This window comes from Stegodyphus dumicola, chromosome X2 (assembly GCF_044657685.1).
Source record: "Stegodyphus dumicola isolate Sdum_Otavi_A_Nest chromosome X2, ASM4465768v1".
Lineage (NCBI taxonomy): Eukaryota > Metazoa > Arthropoda > Arachnida > Araneae > Eresidae > Stegodyphus > Stegodyphus dumicola.
The window spans coordinates 110,420,277-110,441,633 of NC_140781.1; the positions used below are offsets into that span (position 1 = coordinate 110,420,277).

Here is a 21,357-nt window from a genome sequence, read left to right on the forward strand (position 1 = left end):
TCAATTGCTGAATTACTCAGATTAAGAGGTAATGGTATTTCACCGGACCATGATGATTTTAACACAACTAAGGGACCTCTAGCTTCACAACCGTAGCATAAATGGATATACACCTGTAGTGCAATTTGGAACTTCACGATACGCAAAAAGTAAATAAGGTATGTGCTTGTCCCAATTAACAGGATCTGTGCGAATTACATGATGTAACATTTGTTTAAATACCCGATTCCATTTTTCCACTGAGCCGTTTGATACTGTGTAACCAGGTGTCCAAAAACGAGGAGGAGTTCCTAACCTTTTTTCGAATTTTTGAGTTCATTGTGAGGTAGAATTAGTGCCTTGATTGCTACAAATTATTTCTGGAATACTGGTTCTCATAAAAATATCTAAAAGAGCATCACAAGTAGCTTTCGCAGACTTTTTAAAGGTATGACTTCTGGCCATTTTGAATGATTATCTATCAAACACAAACAATATTTAAGTTTCCTTCCTGAAGGCGGTGAAATTTCACCAATAATATCTATATTTACTGTATGAAAGGGATATGGGGCACGAACAATAGGAGTAATCGGAATTTTATCCGGACTTTTTAATTGACATCTTTCGCATGTTCTACAATAATTTTCTACATCTTTGGATATGTTCGGCCAATAAAATGAAAGCTTAATTCTCTCTTTAGTTTTCCTTATACCTAAATGATTTCTGAATATGGAATCATGAGCTAATTGAAGGACTTTATTTCGATAATTCTTGGGCAAAACTAACTGTTGTATGTTTTCCCCACAAATTTTTTCTTTATGAAATAATAATTCGTCGTGTAAAAAGAAATTATTCTTCGCTAATTCTGCGTCCTTAAAAGAATTTATTAATGTTTGGCAGTTTCTCTGATCGACCTTAAATTTATTTGATTCCGAATAACTGTTTAATCTTTCATCATCCTGATTCGCAACTGAGCTATAAAAAAGATTTACATTTGACAGTTCAACGGCGCCAACCTTAAGTTGTTTTTGTTTATGAGTTTTCGATTTCACCTTAGGGAAGACCGTTGATTCATTCTCGTCTTCAAATATGTGATCCCATACATCTGGTGTAATTAAACATTGAGCTTATCTGTAAACGCGAAAAGAGCTTCTACGCGTGAATATAGACAACTTTTTTTTTTGTAATAAATGGGAGTAGTTGCTAACGTTGCCTCTATGACGTCACCAAATGCAGAACTTAAAATGATTTTACCCTTACTTTCTATTTTTAAATCAGGAATTAATGCAGTGTTCAAAATTGGTATTTCCGTACCTGAATCTTTTATAGCTTCTACTTGCTTCCCTGCAATGTAAATAGTAATCTTTTCCAAGGAATAAAAATTAAGTTTTCCGTCGGAACACTCTTGTTTTTGTAAATGTTTAGAATTTACATTTGTAACAACCGCATTGTCCTTCGGTTTACTTGAAGTGTTAACTTTCGGTTGGACCGGGAAATTATCGTCCTGTTTATTGGACCTCTCAAATTTATTTCGCCTGTTCGGGCAATCCTTAGCCAAATGTAAACTGCTACTACACATGTAACATTTTCGCGGTTTAAATGAATGTTTCTGTTCATTTACCACTGAATCTTTTCTTAGTGCTGGTTGAATATATTTAGAGTTTTTGTTGCATGAATCACGAAAATTAGTGCGTTTTTCACCTTTTATTTCATCAAAATATTTACCTTTTGCAATGAAGTAAGTGTCACATTCCTTCGCTATTTCTTCTGGATGTAGCCAACTTTCACCTTGTCGAACTGTAACATGGCACGCTAAATCACTATCCAATGTTTGAAAAAGTTTGTCAGAAATTATTAAGTTAATTAAAGACTCAAAATCATTGACGTTTCTACTTTTACAATAATGGATCCAACATGATCTTAAACAAGAGGCGAGCTGCAAATGAGTTTCCCCCATCAACCTTTGAGCTTGCTGAAATTTTTCTAAAGATATAATTGGTGATGGTTCATATTCCTTAAGGATTAAAGATTTAATTTTTTCATAATAATTCAAATCATCATCTTTAATACATACTAGAATATTAGAAGATTTATCACCTATCGGTTAAAGTAAAATTTCAGACTTAAACTCATTTGATACGTTCTTATGCTTAAAAGCCCTTTCTATTGAATCAAAAAATAAGTTCCATGCTTCACCCTTTTTTGGTACAGAAATAGATAATGCATGTACAGCTTTCAGAAGCTTGTCTAATGAAAGTGTATTTTCTACGTTGTTACTATATTTGTTGTTACTTTCGATTTGCATCAAACGCAGTTTCACAATTTCTTCTGACTTTTTCCTTTCTTCAACCGTAGTATTAAGGAATTCAATAACAAAGTCTTTATCTTTGAAATATTCTTTAGAACTTAAAAGTTTATCTTTTAATTCTATGACTTTTAAACTAGAATCGGCTTCTTCACAGAGTTCCTTCAACACAGAAATCAAATCACTTTTAACTACTCCTTTAAATATATTTGTAAGAACTTTTCCTTAAAATTACAACAAAAATTTCTCACAATCCAGTCACCTTCGTTTGCTCTGGTTCTCGAAAGAGAGCGTGCTGTAATGGCTTCATGCTTCAATAAGACACCATTAAAAAAAACGAAACAAACATTTATTAAAATTAACGTTCAAAGAATAATAGTAAACTCGGAGCAGTACCTTGCTCCTACAACATAGCGAAATATACCACCTTCCTCCTCTGAGGCAGACATGCAACCCCTGTTCTTTCTCACTTGCTGGACTCTGGCAGGCAGCTGATTGGCTCACTGCAGCCAGATACATGACAAAGTCATTCTAAAAGTTGATGTTTCTTATGAAGATATTGATATTTTCTTAGATATGCTTCTTATGAAATTAGCATGAAGTATTTCTTAAAGTGTGTGAAAGTGATATTTCTTAAAGTGAGTAAAAATTGCTATGTTAATTTAAATAATAAAATCAATTAAAAATAATGATTCATACTTAAAAAATTTAATAATTAAGAATAATAATGTACTATATAATTTAAATTAATCCCATATTAAATAATTAAAAAATATTAAAGTAAAGTTGATGTCATTCAAAACACACAGGTGGTTCAAGAGGTTATTGCCACAAAGAGAATAAAAAAATCATGGTTGCTGCAAAAATAAAAACTTTGGAAAAAACTTGTCGTTGCTACAAAATAAACTCAAACTTGTGAATGACATCATTTCAACAGTCTAGATCGGGTTCTCAACTGGTGGTACGCAAGAGAAAAATAGGTGGTATGCAAAGAAGAAAAGTAATTTTAACTATTAAATTCAAAAATTAAAACCCCAACATCCTCATTGAGTATTGTATCTAACACTCGTAAATTTATGCGATCTGAGCTGGTAGTAGTACTTTATGGTGGTGGTACTAAAGGTTTTCAATTATTATTTATATAGTTACACATTAGTCTAAAGGTTGAGAACCGCTGATCTAGGTCATTTCCAGGAAAATTCAAGATGGTGGCAGCCATGCTTCTTTTCTGTGACATCACTTCTGCCTATCAAGTACCGTGAGTTACTACTAAGAGCTAAACACAAGTTAAATAGCCATGAAAAATGAATTTTTTATTAGTTAAACTGATTAGGATCATGTCTAAAAGAATGAAAGTGCAGCGTGCGGGTTATTCAATACTGTACTTGAAGACTGTAGTAATGAATTTTATAGAAATTATGGAACGTTGTGTATGCATGTGGGTATATATGAAGTGAAGGTTTAATTCATTTATTTTCAGTGATGATATGAAAGAAGGAAAAAAAAAATAAATAAATAAAGGAAGGGGGGACATTTCAGACTTTATGACAGTTGAAGGAATTAAAAGTTCTGTTTGTGAGAGTTGAAGTGTTTTATAGTTAAGTTTTTTTTTTTTTCCCCCTAAAACACGTTCTCAATTTTCTGCCAACTATGAAATTAGTGCTGTGTAAAATAAACAAATAAATGACTTGTATGTTTTATTACGTATGTGACAGTATTAAAATTTCTTAATTTGTTGTTTTATTGTCTTTTAAGGAATGTACATATTATTTTTCATAAGTATGTTACTTATTTTTCAGATGAAAAGGAGAAATACGATCCTACTGGTTTTAGAGATGCCATTATTCAGGGTCTTAATGAAAGTGGGTCTGACTTAGAATTAGTGTCAAAATTCTTAGACACTGCAGGGTCCAAATTAGATTATCGTCGTTACGGAGAAACTTTATTTGATATTCTTCTTGCTGGTGGAATATTAGGTATGATTATTTTTAATATTAAAATATGTTTTTGATATTTTTTCATTATTTTGTTAGTTACACGTGTAAACATATTTTTTGTTTCCATCTACTTATCCATAACTCTTGTAGATAAATTAATCCAGTTAACTAGGCAGAAAGCTAAAGTAGTTTTTCAAGTAGCTGAACATATGATGACAAACTGTGTACATTACATTAGTCTGTTTATATATATATATATACACTCTGTTGCAAAAAATATAGGTATCTAGAAAACATTGAGCCAGAGCTATAAAGCCAGCCTACCTACACCTGGCATGCAAATGTGGTTTGGCAAGTTGTGAGAGTCCTGTAAATTATTAAACTTGCAGTATCAATCGGCATTTTGGAGTGATATAACGTGTGTCTGAAGTGCACAGCTTGTAGAATATAAAAGGGTAGGCATGGTGAGTGACGAGCATTTACAACTTTGCTGATAACTTAGATACATGACATTGTAAAGAAAGATGCTGATAAGATGTACTCAGTTGTCTTAAAAATTAGTTGTCAGTCTTTGAAAAGGATCATATTAAAGGGCTAAAAGAGGCCAGTTAGTCGAAAAATGGATTGGCTGGCATATTGGTTGAAGCAATATGGGCATTATTGGAACCATTTTCTCAGCGAAGGCATAGTCAGCTGTCGTAGTGACTCGGATGACCCCAGGACACCAGTGTGTGAGATGATCGTGCAATTAGAAGAGCTGCCATGTCCACACTAACAGTTACGATATCATTAATTTAATGCCATTCTCGAGCTTTCATGGATCCTGGAATATCCAGGGATATTATTTGCAAAAAACTAGGTGAAGCTGGGATTAAATCTTGACATCCATTAAGAAGCTTGCCATTGACATTCTACTGTTTGCTGAAGCTGGACAGTGTCCGATTTAAGAAATGTGATCTTGAGCGAGAAATTGCGCTCACCATTAATCGTGCTGCGAACTACTCTGACTGCTCGCAGGTATATTGATGATATTTTGCAGCTAACTATACTACCTAAGCTTGTAGGTCATCCAGGTTCTATTTTCCAGCAGGATAATGCTCAGCCACCTTAGCATGACTTCCCCAACAATGTTTTCAGTGTGTTAATGTCCTTGACTAGCCTGCCAGTTCTCCGGACCTGTCAGCTATCGAACAGGTTTGAGGCATGTTGGGCAGACAAATTCAGCAGTGTACAAATACATCCAAACTCACTGATCAGTTGCTCCATTTGTGGCATAATCTACCGTAGAGGGACATTGCCAACTTAATAGACTACATGCCCAACCAAGTAATGCCTTGTATAGCTGCCAGGTATGGTTTTACCACCTACTGATTTTCACATTCTTTGTATTGCTATTTCTAAATAAAAAAGTGTTTTTACTGCAGTTTTTTGATCATTTGTTTCTACTCGAGCGTTATACTATTGCCGAGTTTCAATGTTGTAGCTCAGTTTTTTTTTCTGGGTGCATATATTTTTTTGTCAACAGACTGTTTAAAATACACTGATTTCCCTGGGAAGCATTAAGGTATACAATGAAGAGCCAAAACATTATGGCCACTTGCTCAATAACACATTGCATGATATTTAGCCTGCAAAACAGCTGCAACTTATCTTGGCATGGATGTCACAAATTCTTGGTATAGCAGTGGTCACACGAAGTCGATATATTCTGACATGGTGCTTGAGATCTGAGCTGCCATTCCATGACATTCCAAATGTGCTCTATTGGTTAAGATCTAGCGAATTGGGCTGCCAAGACTATGGAATTCGTGCTTATGCTCCTTAAACTACTCCAGTACAGTTTGAGCCTTGTGACACGGGGCATTGTCCTGGTGGAAGATTTCATTTTTAGTTGAGAAGACAGATGCCATGTAAGGGTGCACCTGATCCGCAATTATGTTCAGATAGCCTGCAACTTTCATGGTCTGTTCTACCACAACTAAAGGTCCCAGAGCCACCTATGAGAATGTCCCCCAAAGCATAATACTGCCACCACCAGCCTGTGCCACAACCTGTAGTACAGGGAGGTAGCAACTGTTTATCTGGAAGACGGTGTAGACATGACTAACAATATGATGAATGAGAATTGTGATTCTGGCATTGATTTTTTTGTAGCGGGACAATCTTTGACATCTTTTTTTCTTTGATGAAGCATGGATTTCTAACATCTTTGTGTCTACTGCTTGGCATCTACACCTTGGCCTACTGCTTACATCTACACCTTGGCATCTACTGCTGGTTTTGCCATCTTTTATCCACTTTCTATAAATACTAACAAGGGCAGATTGTGAACAAACTACCAGTCCTGCAGTTTCGGAGCTACTAGTATTGAGTCTTCGGGCCATTACAATCTCACTTGCAAAAGTTATTCCCTACCTTCTTCAGCAGAAGTTCAATACCATTTCCATCTAATCACGTGCCCTTCACTATCAAGATGAGTTCATTGAAAAATGTGGGGATTGTCATAATGTTTTGGCTCATCGGTGTATATCGAGTTATACACTGACTACCAATAAGTATTTGGACACCTGTGATAGAAAAGAAAAACTAACTTTATTCAAAATCAATAGTTGGTAGAGCCTCCACAAGAGGTAATTACAGCGTGGACCCTCCGGGGCATACTTTTCATAAGTCTTTGTATGACAGCTAGTGGTATTTTCTTCCACTCAGCTTGGAGAAGACATAGAAGTTCCTTCACCGATTTTGCACGGGTAGTGCACCCCTGAATTCGGCGATGCAACTCGTCCCAGAGGTTTTCGATAGGGTTCAGGTCTGGACTCTGGGCAGGCCAGTCCATTCGATGAACTCCATTGGCACCATACCAAGCCTTGGTTAACGTCAAAACATGACAACTGGCATTGTCGTCCTGAAAGTAACAGGTGTCCAACCCGTAAAACTGCCACAACGTAGGAAGCACATTGTCATCCAAAATAGTGCAGTAGACATCGGAGTTGAGCTTACCATGAATGGGGACCAAGGCTCCCAGCCCATACCAGGAGAAACACGCCCATAACATAATTCCACCTCCGCCGAACTTGACTGTTGGCACAATGCATTCTGGCAGGAGACGTTCTCCAGGTAGACGCCAGACCCAGACCCTGCCATCTGAGCGATAAAAGGTGAACTTTGATTCGTCACTCCAAAGAACCCGTTTCCACTGATCTACGGTCCAATTTCGATGTGCTTTGCACCACATTAGCCGAGCAGCACGGTTACACTTTGTCATCAAAGGCTTATGGGCAGTAACACGACCCTGAAAACCAAGCAGATGTGCTTCCGTATGGATGGTATTCATTGAAACAATACTCCCGGATGCCTGTTGAAACTCCTCGCGGATTAGGGCCATCGGTTGGGTGCGGTTCTTCCGAATTTCTCTGGACAGCAGTCATCGGTCTCTATCTCCCAAGTTCGTTGGTCTGCCGACTCGGGGCACATTCCAACAATCACCGCTCACCTTCCACTTCTTAATCACATAGGCCACTGTCGATTTTGGGTACTTCAGATTGCCAGATATGTCCCTTAAGGATCGGCCACATTTGTGATACCCGATAATTATACCTTTCTCGAAATCAGAGAGCTCCGAACTGCGAGGCATCTTGCATGCGACTAAAGCCGATGGTGTTTCCTACACGGTATAGACCGGTGTAGTCCGTGACGTACCTTAGGACCACAGATCTCGTAATTTGCATAGGTGTCCAAATACTTATTGGTAGTGTATTTCACTGTGTTATAAATCTGCCTGATTATGGCTTGAGTAAGAATGGAATCTATATTGAGGAATAGAATCTGTGGTTCGATTCTTAAAGATTCCATTTCCAGCTTGGGGAATTTATAGTAGTCAGTGTGGTTTGAGGTATATTGGCCAAACCAAAAGAGCATTAAAGTTTCGTATCATGGAACGTGAATAAGCCTGAAAGGGCAAAATTAATAAGTCTTCGATAACTATTTGGGATTTGGATTTTCTTTAAGCATTTCATTTTCACGAAGATGTATCTTGTTTAGTTAATGTCTTTAAATCCGATCCAGTCCTTCGTAACACTTTTAAAATTCTGTTTACTTAATTTTTTAATTTCGTTACTGTTTTTGCTAACAGGTGCTATACTTTCTTGTTCGCTTTACAACTATGGAATATAAATACGACCCTTGTGTCGACTGCTTTCCAATCTTGCAGATTTCTTTGCTCCTGATGAAGCAGCACCTGTACCTGTTTGCTCTCGAAATAGATTGAGTTATTGAATAAATCTGCATGATGTGCAAGGTTGTTGCTTTGCTAATTTTATGTTTCACTTTAGCATGTTCCTGGGTCTGTAGTTTTGTTTTAGTTGTTTGGTTTCATTTTAAATTATTGCTAAATCCCAAGTCTACAGATTGTTTACCTTTTGACCAAGGCTATTTTAATTTCTTTTTTATCTTTGGGCTTGGATAATACAGCCCCTTGCTTAATCAAAATTCGAACAGTTGGGGATCTACTGTAATTAGAAGAACTGCCATGTTACTTTCTTCTTCGAGGAGCAAAAACATTGTGTAGGTCCAATTTGCTGGTCATGAATTTTGCTCAAATTTGAATTTCAGTTTACATGCTTCTCTTCTAAATATAGTATTTTTAATTGCTTAAGACATTTAATGCAATTTATTGTATAGAATTAAAAGATTACACTGTTTGTTAAGCATTGTTAAATGAAAACTTCCGCTTTCATAAACATCTTAAAAATGAAATTATTACTCATATTATGTTATTTCTACTAAAATGATCATAATGATTTGTCACGCTGTTTTTGAAATGCCAAAATTTCTGCCTTGCATGCTTTGTCAGTAAACTACTATGTCGGACAAAATCTTGCATTTTTGACATAATCTGAGTAGTGGTGTTTATTGTGCTAAGTAAGTAGTTAATGAATTTTAACTGTTTTATTCAGCACAATATTCAGAAATAAATATTGTAGCAAAATGCAACAAAAAAATTAAATGGCATAAAATTGTTCATGGGAAAACTTTCTGTAAATGTCATTTAGATTATCTTCTCTAACTCTTTTGAGAGAAATCGTTAGCATCATTTTATTTTAGGTTTTACTTGTAAACTGAATGCTTAAGAGTTACTGGATTTTTATAACTTTGCTAAAATCATCGGTGTAATAGATAGTACAAGCAACTGTTAGTAGAGACATATGATTCATTAGCAGTTATATAGCATTTTGAAAGGCCCACCAGTGGCTGAGAAATAAAATCGCTGAGCACCGATAATTCTGACTTGGGTTCAAATCCAAGCAGAGGGCTGGCTGCATGGGCATTTTCATAGTTTTCCCATAACATGAATACTAGCTATTTTTTTTTCTTAGAAAGTCCTCCATGAAGCCACCCCTCCCCTTAAGCAGATAATCCTAGTGTGCTTTGCTATAATAAACTAAACAACCATATATGCAAAATGAATGTTGTTATTTTGTATCTGTTTTCTTCCTTGCAATAACTGTCTGCTTGTGCTTAGCATTGCAGTGAAATAAAATTTGATTATTTATCCTCTAATTGATGTAAATGCAATCTCTGGATAAAAAATACTCCATCACAGATTAGAAAAAAGACCATGAAAAGTGTAAACCCAATGAGAGTCAGTTCTCAAAAGTTTGCTTATTTTCATTTTTTGTTATGTTACTTTCAACCACTGCTGCATTTTTTATACTACATTTTATCTTCATAGAATATGAAAACTCTTGAAATCAATTTCTCGCTCGTGAATAAGCAGCCATTATCTGTGAATGTGGATGTTCTTGTTACTAAGCAGCCATCATTTCATCAAATTTTTTGCCTGAAAATCTAAAAGTCGTTTTAAATTCTAAAGATAGCAACCAATTTTATTCCTATATTTATTATGTCTGTAGTTTTCCATTTTTCGATTGCATATTTGAATTAGAGTCTGCATGAAACATGGCAGTCTATTAATCATTCATCACTAGCATACAACTTTTTATTACTTTAATTTAGTTACTTGTAAAATTTGTTATGAATTGAAATAAGTTAGAAATTTTATTTCAGTTTTGCTTTTATGACTTTCTGTATCTGACATTTTCCCCTGATAAACTGGCATGCACCTTACATTAGATGTTTTCTGTCTCAAAATTGTATTTTAAAACAGTATTTTTAGTAACTTGGCTCCATTAAGAGCTAATTCTTCTGTTATCAGAGTATTTTCTTTTTCTAATTTAAGATCATTCCCTTAAAAAAGAAAAATAAAATATGATTCATCATATTGACCTCACATTACTTACTCACATTACTACATCATTTTATTTGAAACAAAACTAACCTATAGGTGCATATACTGCAATCGGCATGTTTGAGTCAAGTATGATTTCGGTTCTAAGGTTTTGAGCAAAAGCATTTTAACAATACAAATAACAGTAATACTTATGCTTATAAATAACACAAAACTGCACACACACTTAGAAAAAAATTATGACGTATATTTTGGTAACATTCTCATCGACATCAAGAATTTTCAAAATGTTATTTAAAATTATGCTGAATCACTATATGGCATTGATAAGCAATAATACTGTTATAAATTTAAGAGATTTATTAAAGATTCAGTTGTTGATAAAAGTTCACCTAGATCTGGCATCATAATTACATTTTTCTATTCTCGAAGATTTGTTGTAATACTTTTAAGAGGAGTATTATATACTTATATGCCATATTCGAGCATATAAACGAAACTTTTCCATTAGCAACAAATAAGTTTTTCAGTTTTATTACTTATTTATTAAAGAGAGGGTTAAGGAGCTGTCCACAATTTTATTGCATTATGGTGGTGATTGTAGGTATGTGATTTCTATTCCACAGAAGTGCACAGTGTTCTGCAGTGCATTGTATGGTATCCTGTAAATGTGGGTACTTTAGGGAATCTCCCCCTTCTTGTATAGTGTTCTTGTAAGTGTGGCTATAGCTTTTTTTTTTTTTGGCCTGTCAAGGCATCATAAAGCAGAAAGACAGTGGGGGAATTTTTTAGTATATCACAAGTTAAAAGTGTAGCACCTGAAGAAAATTCCATTTAGAAATGATGTGTTAGCAATATTTGAGCACTGAATTCAGATAAAAACATGTAATTATGCCATAGAAAATTAAGCATTCTAGAAAACTAGGACAAATTGGTTTTATTAAAATATAAAATATTTAAAAATGCTTTTGCATATTTGTACATGTGTGTGTGTGCATATGTAAAGCAGATAATACAGATTAAATATTGCTGCTCTTTTTACAAGTTTAAAAATACATATTTTGTGTATTATTCATCTGCTTCATAATTTTTGATGCATTATTTATAATATTTCATTCACAAGGTTGTTAATAATTTTTTAAACAGCTAGAAAAACTTCAGTGATTAATTTTTCTTAAAGAAATAGTTACTTTATAATCATTAGCAAATTTTATTTTTCAGCTTTCTGTAATTTGCATGCTTTGCTTTTACTATTTGTTGTTATTATTTCATATTTAGCACCAGGAGGTACTCTAGCATTAGATGTGGATCCTCAAAAAACCTCACGAACTGATGTATGCATATTTTCGGCTGCAAATGATTTGGATACCTTGAAAAATTTTGCTCAGGTAACTTTTTCTATTTCATATGCGAAAGACATTTTTATGTATCTGTAGGTTCTAAGGAGTTTGGAATTCAATGAATGTATGCTGAATTTAGATTTTCATCATATATATTTTGAAATTATAGGCCTTTTTTAAATTATAGGCATAGGCATTTTAAAATATCTCAATTTTAAAACCATTTGGCCAAAAAAGGTAAAATTATTTTTGCAGAAATCTGTGTAGTACATCTGAAAAGATATGTACATTTTTAATTTTATAGGCCTTTTAGTCTTATGCCTGGTTTTAAATTGGTTTCTGGTTTAAAAGAGAATGTGATTTTTCTTTTTATAGGAAAATCTGGAGTTTAGGAGGATAATATATCTTGGCCAACTGTTTTAAGAAGTTTGATTTAACCTCAGTGCTTGAATTCATTCATAGCTGGAATCATTAGACACAGTTTGTGTGGTCAGTTTAAACTTTGTCTTCATTTCAGTCTTAATTCACGATATATATGTATACATGTATTTACTTTTGCATCAAAATGCTTATGAATTCAATAAGGTAAAAGTTGGCATAAGACGATTGGATATTAATAATAATGTTGTGATCTCCTAAGTGGCATCTGCATGATTTACATAGGAAACAAATAGTTTCAGTAACAGTCGACAGGAAATATTTGCAATTTCAATTTTGCAGTGTGTGCCAAAATTTTATATGCAACAAATATAGGATCTGCCATTTATAATATGTGTTATTTTAAACTTAAATCATAAAAGTTTATCCTATCAATATAACGGCTCACATTTTAAAAGAAAAATTAAATGTGAGAGAGCATAATGTATGATTTTTTAACACTGGAGCAGAAACTTTATTTTAAATGAAAAAAAGTGTGTAGAGGATCACAGGGCAAGGACAAATTTTATTTTTGTTTAATCAAGATATCATAGTGCTGTGTATTGAAGATTATCTGTGTGATCTAGTTTTAGATTAAATGAATAATTTAGTAATGAGTGCATAATAAGAAATAAGACTTACATTGTTCTGGAATAATATAAATATGCTCTTAGTAACTATTTAACTCTTTGTTATAGTGAATTCCATGTAATTATGCAGATAACTTTTTAAGTCAAGATGTTGTGCCTAGAGCTCAGCGACTGAAAATTTTCTTCATGTTTCTTTTTAAAAATTTTTGAGATCAATTCATGAGTTTATCAAAAATGTATTTGTCATTTGAAAATGAACAGTGCATATTTAAGCCTTGCAGCATGTACAGTTTTTGCATGAGCAAGATTATGTGAAATTGGGCATCGTATAATTCTTGGCAGATGAAGTTACTTTTCTGCTTTGCAAGTAACAACCAAGTTGTCTTCATTTGTTTTCTGTGCAGGCTCTATGTATTAGTAGACAAAATTGTAGAAACCTTTTCGAAAAATTGTATTTTGACATTTGATAGCTCGTAATACTTCATTTTTTGACTAATGCAATAAAATTGTATATCAATAGACTGATAATTTAATCAATAATGTAATATAATAGCATTTATGAGGGATTTCTTACAAGAGCCTCTGTTATAAAGAAAATAACTGAAACATGCAGAAAATGAAATATGTAGAAATTCTCACCATGCCATTTATTACTTAATTCTGTAAATTTAGTACTTATCACAGCTTTACAAATCCTTTCCAAATATTTTACTTTGTAAGATGCTTAATGTTGATAAATAAATTTTTGCTGTAGCATACTTTATATCAGCTACTGTTATTATAACATCTACTTTCCATAAGCCCTCACAGGATCCAAATTAGATTGAAGAATATCCAAGTTGAGGATTTGAATGTTATATAGATAGAGCTTTTTCTAGTGGTGCTTGCTGCTTTATTTCTTCTTCGCAGTTCTCCCTGCTTAAATTGTAGCATTAGCTATTTTGCTAGCTGATGTTAAAATGCGGCATTAAAATTTTGACCAAGCTTAATTAAGCCAAATTTATGCAGTCTGCAGCTAAGATACTTTTTAATTCTGAATTCAACTTATTTTAAATACCCAGAGGTAGTGAAGTTTTATTTGTATGCAGAAGTTCTGCCTTCTGTTTAAATTTTAGTTAAATAAAAAGGTTATTTATAACTTTGAAAGGATGTTTTGTATTCACATTAGGCAGAGCAATAACTCACTTAGTTTATTAGGGTCTGAAGGGCATTTTAGTTAATACTATGGAGTGGCCGTCCAAACAGCATGACTGCGATACTGAAGGGCTCAGATTCGAATCCCGGAGAAGGCATGGATGTAAAATTATCTGTTCCTTCATATGAGGTAACAGTGGCCACCTATTAGGTGCCTCCACAATAAAATGGCCACCACTTCTGGCCTTAGTTGTGGCCAGTGCCATTATAGACAAGTGCCTGCCATTGAAAAAAAGATATTATGCAATAAAGACCCTATAAGCTCTGCAGCTGTTATGTGAAATCAAGAGTGAATTATTGCATATTTTAATTGATGAGTCATTTCAGTCTAATAAGTTTTACTCAGTGGGATAGATTAAGGTTTGGGCTAATCCCAAACCATTATAGCAGTGGAATAAGAATACCACTTTTTGCACACAGTAGCAGTATACCATGCAGCTACATCCTATTCATATTTTAAAAGCTGCTTTATCTTGGTAGTGTTTATGTATGGCAGACTTCAGTTACAGCATGTATTTTTGGTATGGGATGATGCAGATATGGGAAGATTAACTCATGTGTACTTTTAACAAGTGTCACAGAAAAGAATTAAAGGAAATTTTATATTAGTACAATTCGCAACAACTCATGAAGAAATAATGTAAAATTTGTGGGTGCAGAACACCAGCACATCTAGCAGATGCCAAACATTATATATGGTAGTGACCAATACTTTCAACCATTAGAGCAAAGCATCTACATGGATTTGCAACAGAAATTATAGTGAAAGGTTTATTCTGCATTACAAAGAGTGTGTTTGCACTTTTACAAATGATGAAATATATCATTGAAAATGAAGTCATGGTGCTTATAAATATTTATGTTATGTGAATGAATTGTTAAGTATTTAAGAGCAAGTAAAAATTATGAGAAGTCCAATCTACATTTGTAAACAAGATCAAGAAAAGATTGATTATCTTGTCTTTTCATCTGTATACCTTGTATATAATTTTCTTCCTTACTCTCTTATTATATTACTTTACAAGCTTTAAAGAAGGACCAGTAAGTCCCATTCATGAAGTTAAGGAGTTTTCCTGTCAAGTGTAGTTAATCAGTGTACTCCCAGCCTTATGTAAGCGTATACTGAGTGAATGCCAGTCAGTTGTTTCAGCAATTTTGGCACATGTTTCAGAACTGTTTCCCTGCAGTGTTCTTCAGTGAATGGAGCAAGAGTTCACAAAGTTTGTATTGTATTTGCATACAGTATAGTTATTTTTGGACATTCATATTCCCACTAATTACACAATTTCCGATAACCTCTTTTGATGCCATACAACCTGAGATTATGATGCAAACTTGATGTTTGGTAATAGATGTGATGGAATCTGGCTGCAGATTCCACCCAATGGAATAGTAGTTAGTGACTGACTACCATACCAAAGTGCCTGGGTTCGAATTTTGAAGAAGGCATGGGTGTTTGTAAATGTATAGTATCTTTGCAGCATGGGGCTTTCTAAATAATTGGCAAGCCGTAAGGCCTTTCATGTGATTTTAATGGTAGGGAAAGAAGGGTGGGAGACCCTTGCATCCATTCCACCATGTACTCTCTCTTTCAAAATAGGGGTGGAACTGGCCAGAATCATACTGTAACCTCTATAATCCTGAAGGCTCATGCCAATGACAGACATAATCTCATACTTCTTGCCTCTGGGCCTCTAAATTGCATGGCCTTGTTCTGATGGGATCAGACAAGAATCATCTAGGCACTGTGTTTTAGTTCTGTTATCACTTTGTTTCTATTAGCATATCTACTTTTACCAGTCTGGTTTTGTAGTGACTGACTGTTCTCATACTTCATCAAAAATTTAGAAATGGCATTATAAGGTATTTCTTCCACTTCCCTAGTGTGCCTTCGTGGTGTAACGGTAGCATGCTGGGCTGGTATTCCAGACATCTGTGGTTCAATTCCCTGCGAAGGCGGTTACATATTTTTCTTCTTGTCTGTTTTCAGAAAATTACCTAATGTCTCTACAGTGGCACCCGAACTAAAAGGGTTGTGGATGATGATTCTCCGCACCCGGGATTTGCCGACTAGGTCCTCTGAAACCCTAGTCACCCTGTAAAAAGGGGAGTATATAAGGTATTTCTCCCACTTCCATAGCGTGCCTTCGTGGTGTAACAGTAACACACTGGGTCGGTATTCCAGAGGTCCGTGGTTCGATTCCCGGCGAAGGCGGTTGCATATTTTTCATCTTTTCTGCTTCCTATTAACCTAATGACTCTACAGCATCTTCATTAATTGTTAACTTTCCACCAATTTTCCTTTTAATTCCTTCATAACTGAATCTTTATTCACTTAGTAATATTTTATGTTGGTTTCTAGGTAATCAGTTAACTCATTGCATAATTTCTTTAATTTTGTTTCAAAATCTCAATAAGTTAAAAAATGCACACATATCCCCTCTACCCCCCAAAACACTTAATAGCAATAATGTTTAATGCATGACATCATTAGTTAAATCTTTCCTGACCTGACTGGCTCATTCTCAAAACAAGATGAGAGTTTTTTGCTCTCTAAACATTCATGTTCATCAGATAGTTTGAAATGAAGGAAATCTATTTCACATGAACCTAAGCTAGTTGTCCTTCTCTTTTATTATATGGCTAAAACATTTGATAGACTTCAAATAATTAAATAAATTTGATGCATTATATTCTTGCTAGAATTATTTTCCTGCTGATATGTAATTTTATAGTATTATTCCAAAAATGATGTTATGAGCCATCAAACCTCAAAGGTAAACATTTCAAAACTTTTTTCACAGCTTTAGCCACTGCTTTATATAGTATGTGTGCAGGGGGGAAAAAAACTATGTGTGAAGGTTCTTATATAAATGCATCTAAATGTGAAAATAAATATATAAACATATGTATATATATATATCTACTAACACATAATATTGTAACAAATTGTTATAAATAACAGACACTGACGAAATTATCAATATATATATATAATATTCAGGAGCAGGAAATTTTGATGTCGTAGAAGTGTTGATCCATAATGACTAGGAAATTGGAAGCGAAGGCAGATTAAATCTTCAGTTTTATTTTCAGCAACGTTTTGCGGCTACACACAAGTCGGCACATTAAATCTGCCTGTTCCAAAACGCTTACATTTTTGATAACTTTGTAGCAAGAAAGCAGCAGCAGACAGACAAACAGCAGTCTAGCTAAGGCAAATCGTAGAAAGAAAGTGCGTAATGTTCAGGATGAAATCTTAAGTCAAACTGAGTTAGTTTGGGATCTCAAAGCATTTTGATTGAACAGTTCATATTGCTGTAAAATTACTATTGGCTGGTTGAGTTTTAGTTCCATTTACATCATCATAATTATGTAAGAATCATATGACATAGATTTTTCTCGAAATGACACGGTACAGAGAGGGGTTACTATTTTTAGAACTGAGAAGGGAAATTTATGTTGCTAATTTAATCTTTTACATATTCTTTGTTTTTCTTGCATATATACATTTAATTTTTCCTGTAAGGTTGTTCTGGACAATGGTTAGTGGAAGCTGGCTGCTAGCTCGAAACATAGGATGTGGGTATGACTTCTGTGTAAGGCTCGGTTGTATATGCTATGTCCTTTCTCATCCACTTTAAGGTTGTGTCACTGGACACACTTATATATATATTGTCAACATTCTCAGGGATGGGACTGATAAGATCAATGAGTTTAGTCACTTCTGATGATGTACTTCTTAAGTAAGCGGCAGGACATTGAAAAAAAAAAATTTTTTTTTTTTGGTTGGAAGAAATTCAGCAAAAGGCTACCAATATCCATGTAGATAAGATTGGTAAATACTGAAAATTTGATTCAAGTTCAGATCCTGGAATAATGGCTGTAGCACAAATGTTTGGTTTTCTCAATGTGCAATGTAAATATGAAACAGTTTCTTTTAGCTACATCTCGACGTTAGAGCAATGTTTTAAAAAATGTATCGATGAAAATTTTGACGACAAATTGTTTAATAGAGCATTTCATTGAGAAGTAGTTAAGTTTCAGAAAATTAAAATAAGAATGTTTCCTATTTTAATTTCAGTCACCTGATATGATCACGACTTTATAAATTTAATATTTTTAGATTTTAATTTCACTCTTATTAATATGAATTTAACAATTAATAATTATCACAAAAGCATTTTATTTTTGTTTACCTTTTGATAAATTAATTGCAGAACTTTAAATACATATAATTTACCAATACCATTGGTTAGACCAAAAACATTTTTAACTTAATTTTCTTTTTTTCTAATTAATTCAACAAGTAATTCTTCTTCTTAATCTATATTAAAAATTATTATAACATTTAATATTATAACTTCAGGAAGAAAGACTATTCTACAGCCGTTTGAAGTTCGTTAATGGCATTTCGCTTCCAACATTAATCACTCATCATTAACAAGATATCACAATCAGCGCAAAGCTTACAGAGTAAAGAAAACAACTTAATTTATCAAAATAACATCATTTCAAGTAAAAACTATTTGAAAAAATAAGTTTTTTAGTTGCAAACGGTACTGACCTCTGCCAACACGTAAGGGCAATAAACTGGATCTTACAAAATATCATGCTGGTTTTATGAATAATGTACACAGTTAGCAAACTTAGCTCATCATAATTTTGCTAAATGCAAGTGGGATTAGGAGAATAAGTATTATTTAAAATTAATGCATAGCTATTGCTGTTGTTTAATTTATCTGTAACTGCCTAGTGATGACAGCATCTATAAACACATCGCTCTACTTTGCCTGACAGTCTGTCTCACCATGGCCAACTACAGGAACGGACACGGAAGCTCTGGCGTGACTTCACAACCTTTGTCTGAACTCGACGCTTTCAACCCGATGGTCAAACTTCCATCATCGTGAAACATATTAAAATATGCTTCTTGCATCACATCTGAACTGCATTATTTACCTAATATGCAGTTATTTTATCTCGGTGATCATATTATTTATGCCTAATTTAGAAAATTTAAAAAATATATAATTTAAATTGCAAAAAAAAAAAATTGACCAAATAGTGTCAATACATGTTTATCGACTTTTGTAGATGTTTCTCTTACATACTGTATTTAATTAAATATTATGCACTCCTTCATGTATGCTTTCATCACCTATAAATTTATATTTTCAGACAATTAAATGTTTAAAAATTAATTAAAACATTATTTGTGATAAGATATTCTTATATGAGCTTTGCATAACATGCACAGAAATAGTCCTTTCATAGAGTTAAGAAAATTTCAGAAATTAACAAAACACAAATCAAAAGCATAAATTTTTATTTTCATCAAAAGATCAATTATCTTGTAGAAGAATTTCATAATAGTATTCTAAGAGTTTAAAAATTAGGAAATATAAGAACTGAGAAACAAATTTTAATAGAATGATATAAAGGAAAAGGTATAATAAATTACACAACGGAAACAAAAAAGTTATCTTGCAGCTTGAGGTACATGGATTTTACAATAAAATGTTTTTTACTTATTTTTCAGTTAGAGCATGCTATTATTATATTATCAATTTACATTCATGATAAAAAATAAGCAAGTATTCAATTTTCTAGTTTCATTTTCCAATAAACTAACTTAACCTTTTGACGCGAGTGATATTTTTATAATTTTTTTAAATGAAAACTCTAGAAATTCAATATTATGATCCTAGAGACAAATAATATATGAATTAAAAAAAATCTACTCTTGCCCATTGCACTGTGAAACCGCCGCACATCTAGGACTTTGAAACTTACTGAAGTAGTAGGGGGGGGGAAGTTACCTTTCTCTGTGCTCGTTTCCAATAAATGATGAAATTTATGAATTTAAAAAAAATGTATGGAAGAATTGCATTATATATAATTTTTTTTACATTATTTTACAAAGTAAATCGTCAGAAAAATAAAAAAATAAACATTTATGTAATTTTTCTACAGCTGTGAAAATGTAAGTACTTACATAATAAGGATGTTTGGCTAAATGGATAAAAAAATTCAGTAAAATAAGGATAAAAAAAAGACTCAGTTTTTTTTTTTTTTTTTTTAAATTTCAAAGAATAGTTTTTTTTTTTTTTTTTTGTGAGACTGTTCAAAGCATGTTTTGTCTTTTTGGTACATGCGTAGACCCACATTGCACGTTTCGCACATATATCTTCTATGAGGTTTCTTCCTTGTGGTAAAAAATGTACACTGCCTTAATCTAAATTTCACTGGTATATGTCCAGCGTTATTTAGTTTTTTTTCATCTGGCACATGAAATTTGTGATTTTTTTATGTTAATGGGGGGAGGGCTTTGGTATGGATCATTTGTTTCCCATTCATACTTATTTTATTCTTATTTCATCCCAAAATATTAAGAAAATATTTTAAATTTAAATAAAACTTTGCACAATTTCTATTTTTAATTATAGCAAAGTATATTTACATTAAATTTAAACCACAGGAAATAATTTATAAAATCACAATACTAGCTTGGGGAGCAAGTGTGTTGAGGTCAGAGAAAAAGTCTGTGGAAACGAAAGACCTTTTTACTGGGCAGGTACATGTATTTTTTAGTAATAAAATAACTCTGTAGTTTCAAAAACCCTTATCTATATTCAGGTAAAAAATAAGCATTCCTGTTTGAGAAGCAAGCAAACACCATTGTGAATAAAGCAATTGCCATACATATAGAGGTTTTTTTTATATATATACAGTTTAATTATTGCTATTTTTACTGTTTATAATAGAAATCATGATGTGCATTGAATAACTTTTGAAATTAAAGTCGTTTATATTAATAAAAGGAAGTTATTTTGTCTCATTGAAAAGAAATTTTAAAAGGCGTCCGATTTGAAGTACTAAGACCTAAAACATGTATGATTCTGCAGTCATTTTGTGTTATTTAGAGGTAAAAGATCAGTAATCAATTGATTTTCACTCAAAAATTTCGCAAAGAAGAGGAGAAAAAAAATTCGAAAATTGGTGGTTTCAGGGCATTCAAAGGGTTTAAGCCAAACATCTGAATGTTAGACACATAGTCTGAAGGTATTCTCATGGCTTTGATATGTAACTATAACTTTATTTTAAATTCTGCCAACAACATAAAACATTTAAGTTGTATGACAACACTCATATAAACCACACATCTTAATATTAAACACTGAGTTTCAAAATATTGTTATTTAAATCAGTAACTGTAACATTGTTTTTATGGTTTTAAATAGTTTTAAGGCAAAAGTTTCAAACATCCAACATTTACCACAAACATTTTTTTATACAGTCAAAAGTCTTTAATCCAGACTCGTCGGGACTTCGGTGATACCGGATT

General features: G+C 33.2%; 1 protein-coding gene across 1 annotated transcript in view; it reads left to right on the forward strand.

Moving 5' to 3' along the window:
- The window catches only part of LOC118197030 (eIF5-mimic protein 2-like), a 121,495-nt gene that overhangs the window by 37,632 nt on the left and 62,506 nt on the right, over nucleotides 1-21,357 (forward strand). Inside the window, exons 3-4 of the mRNA XM_035368498.2 lie at nucleotides 4,084-4,260; nucleotides 11,747-11,856. Of these exons, the coding sequence (XP_035224389.1) occupies nucleotides 4,084-4,260; nucleotides 11,747-11,856 (287 nt within the window). The remainder of the gene's footprint in view (nucleotides 1-4,083; nucleotides 4,261-11,746; nucleotides 11,857-21,357) is intronic.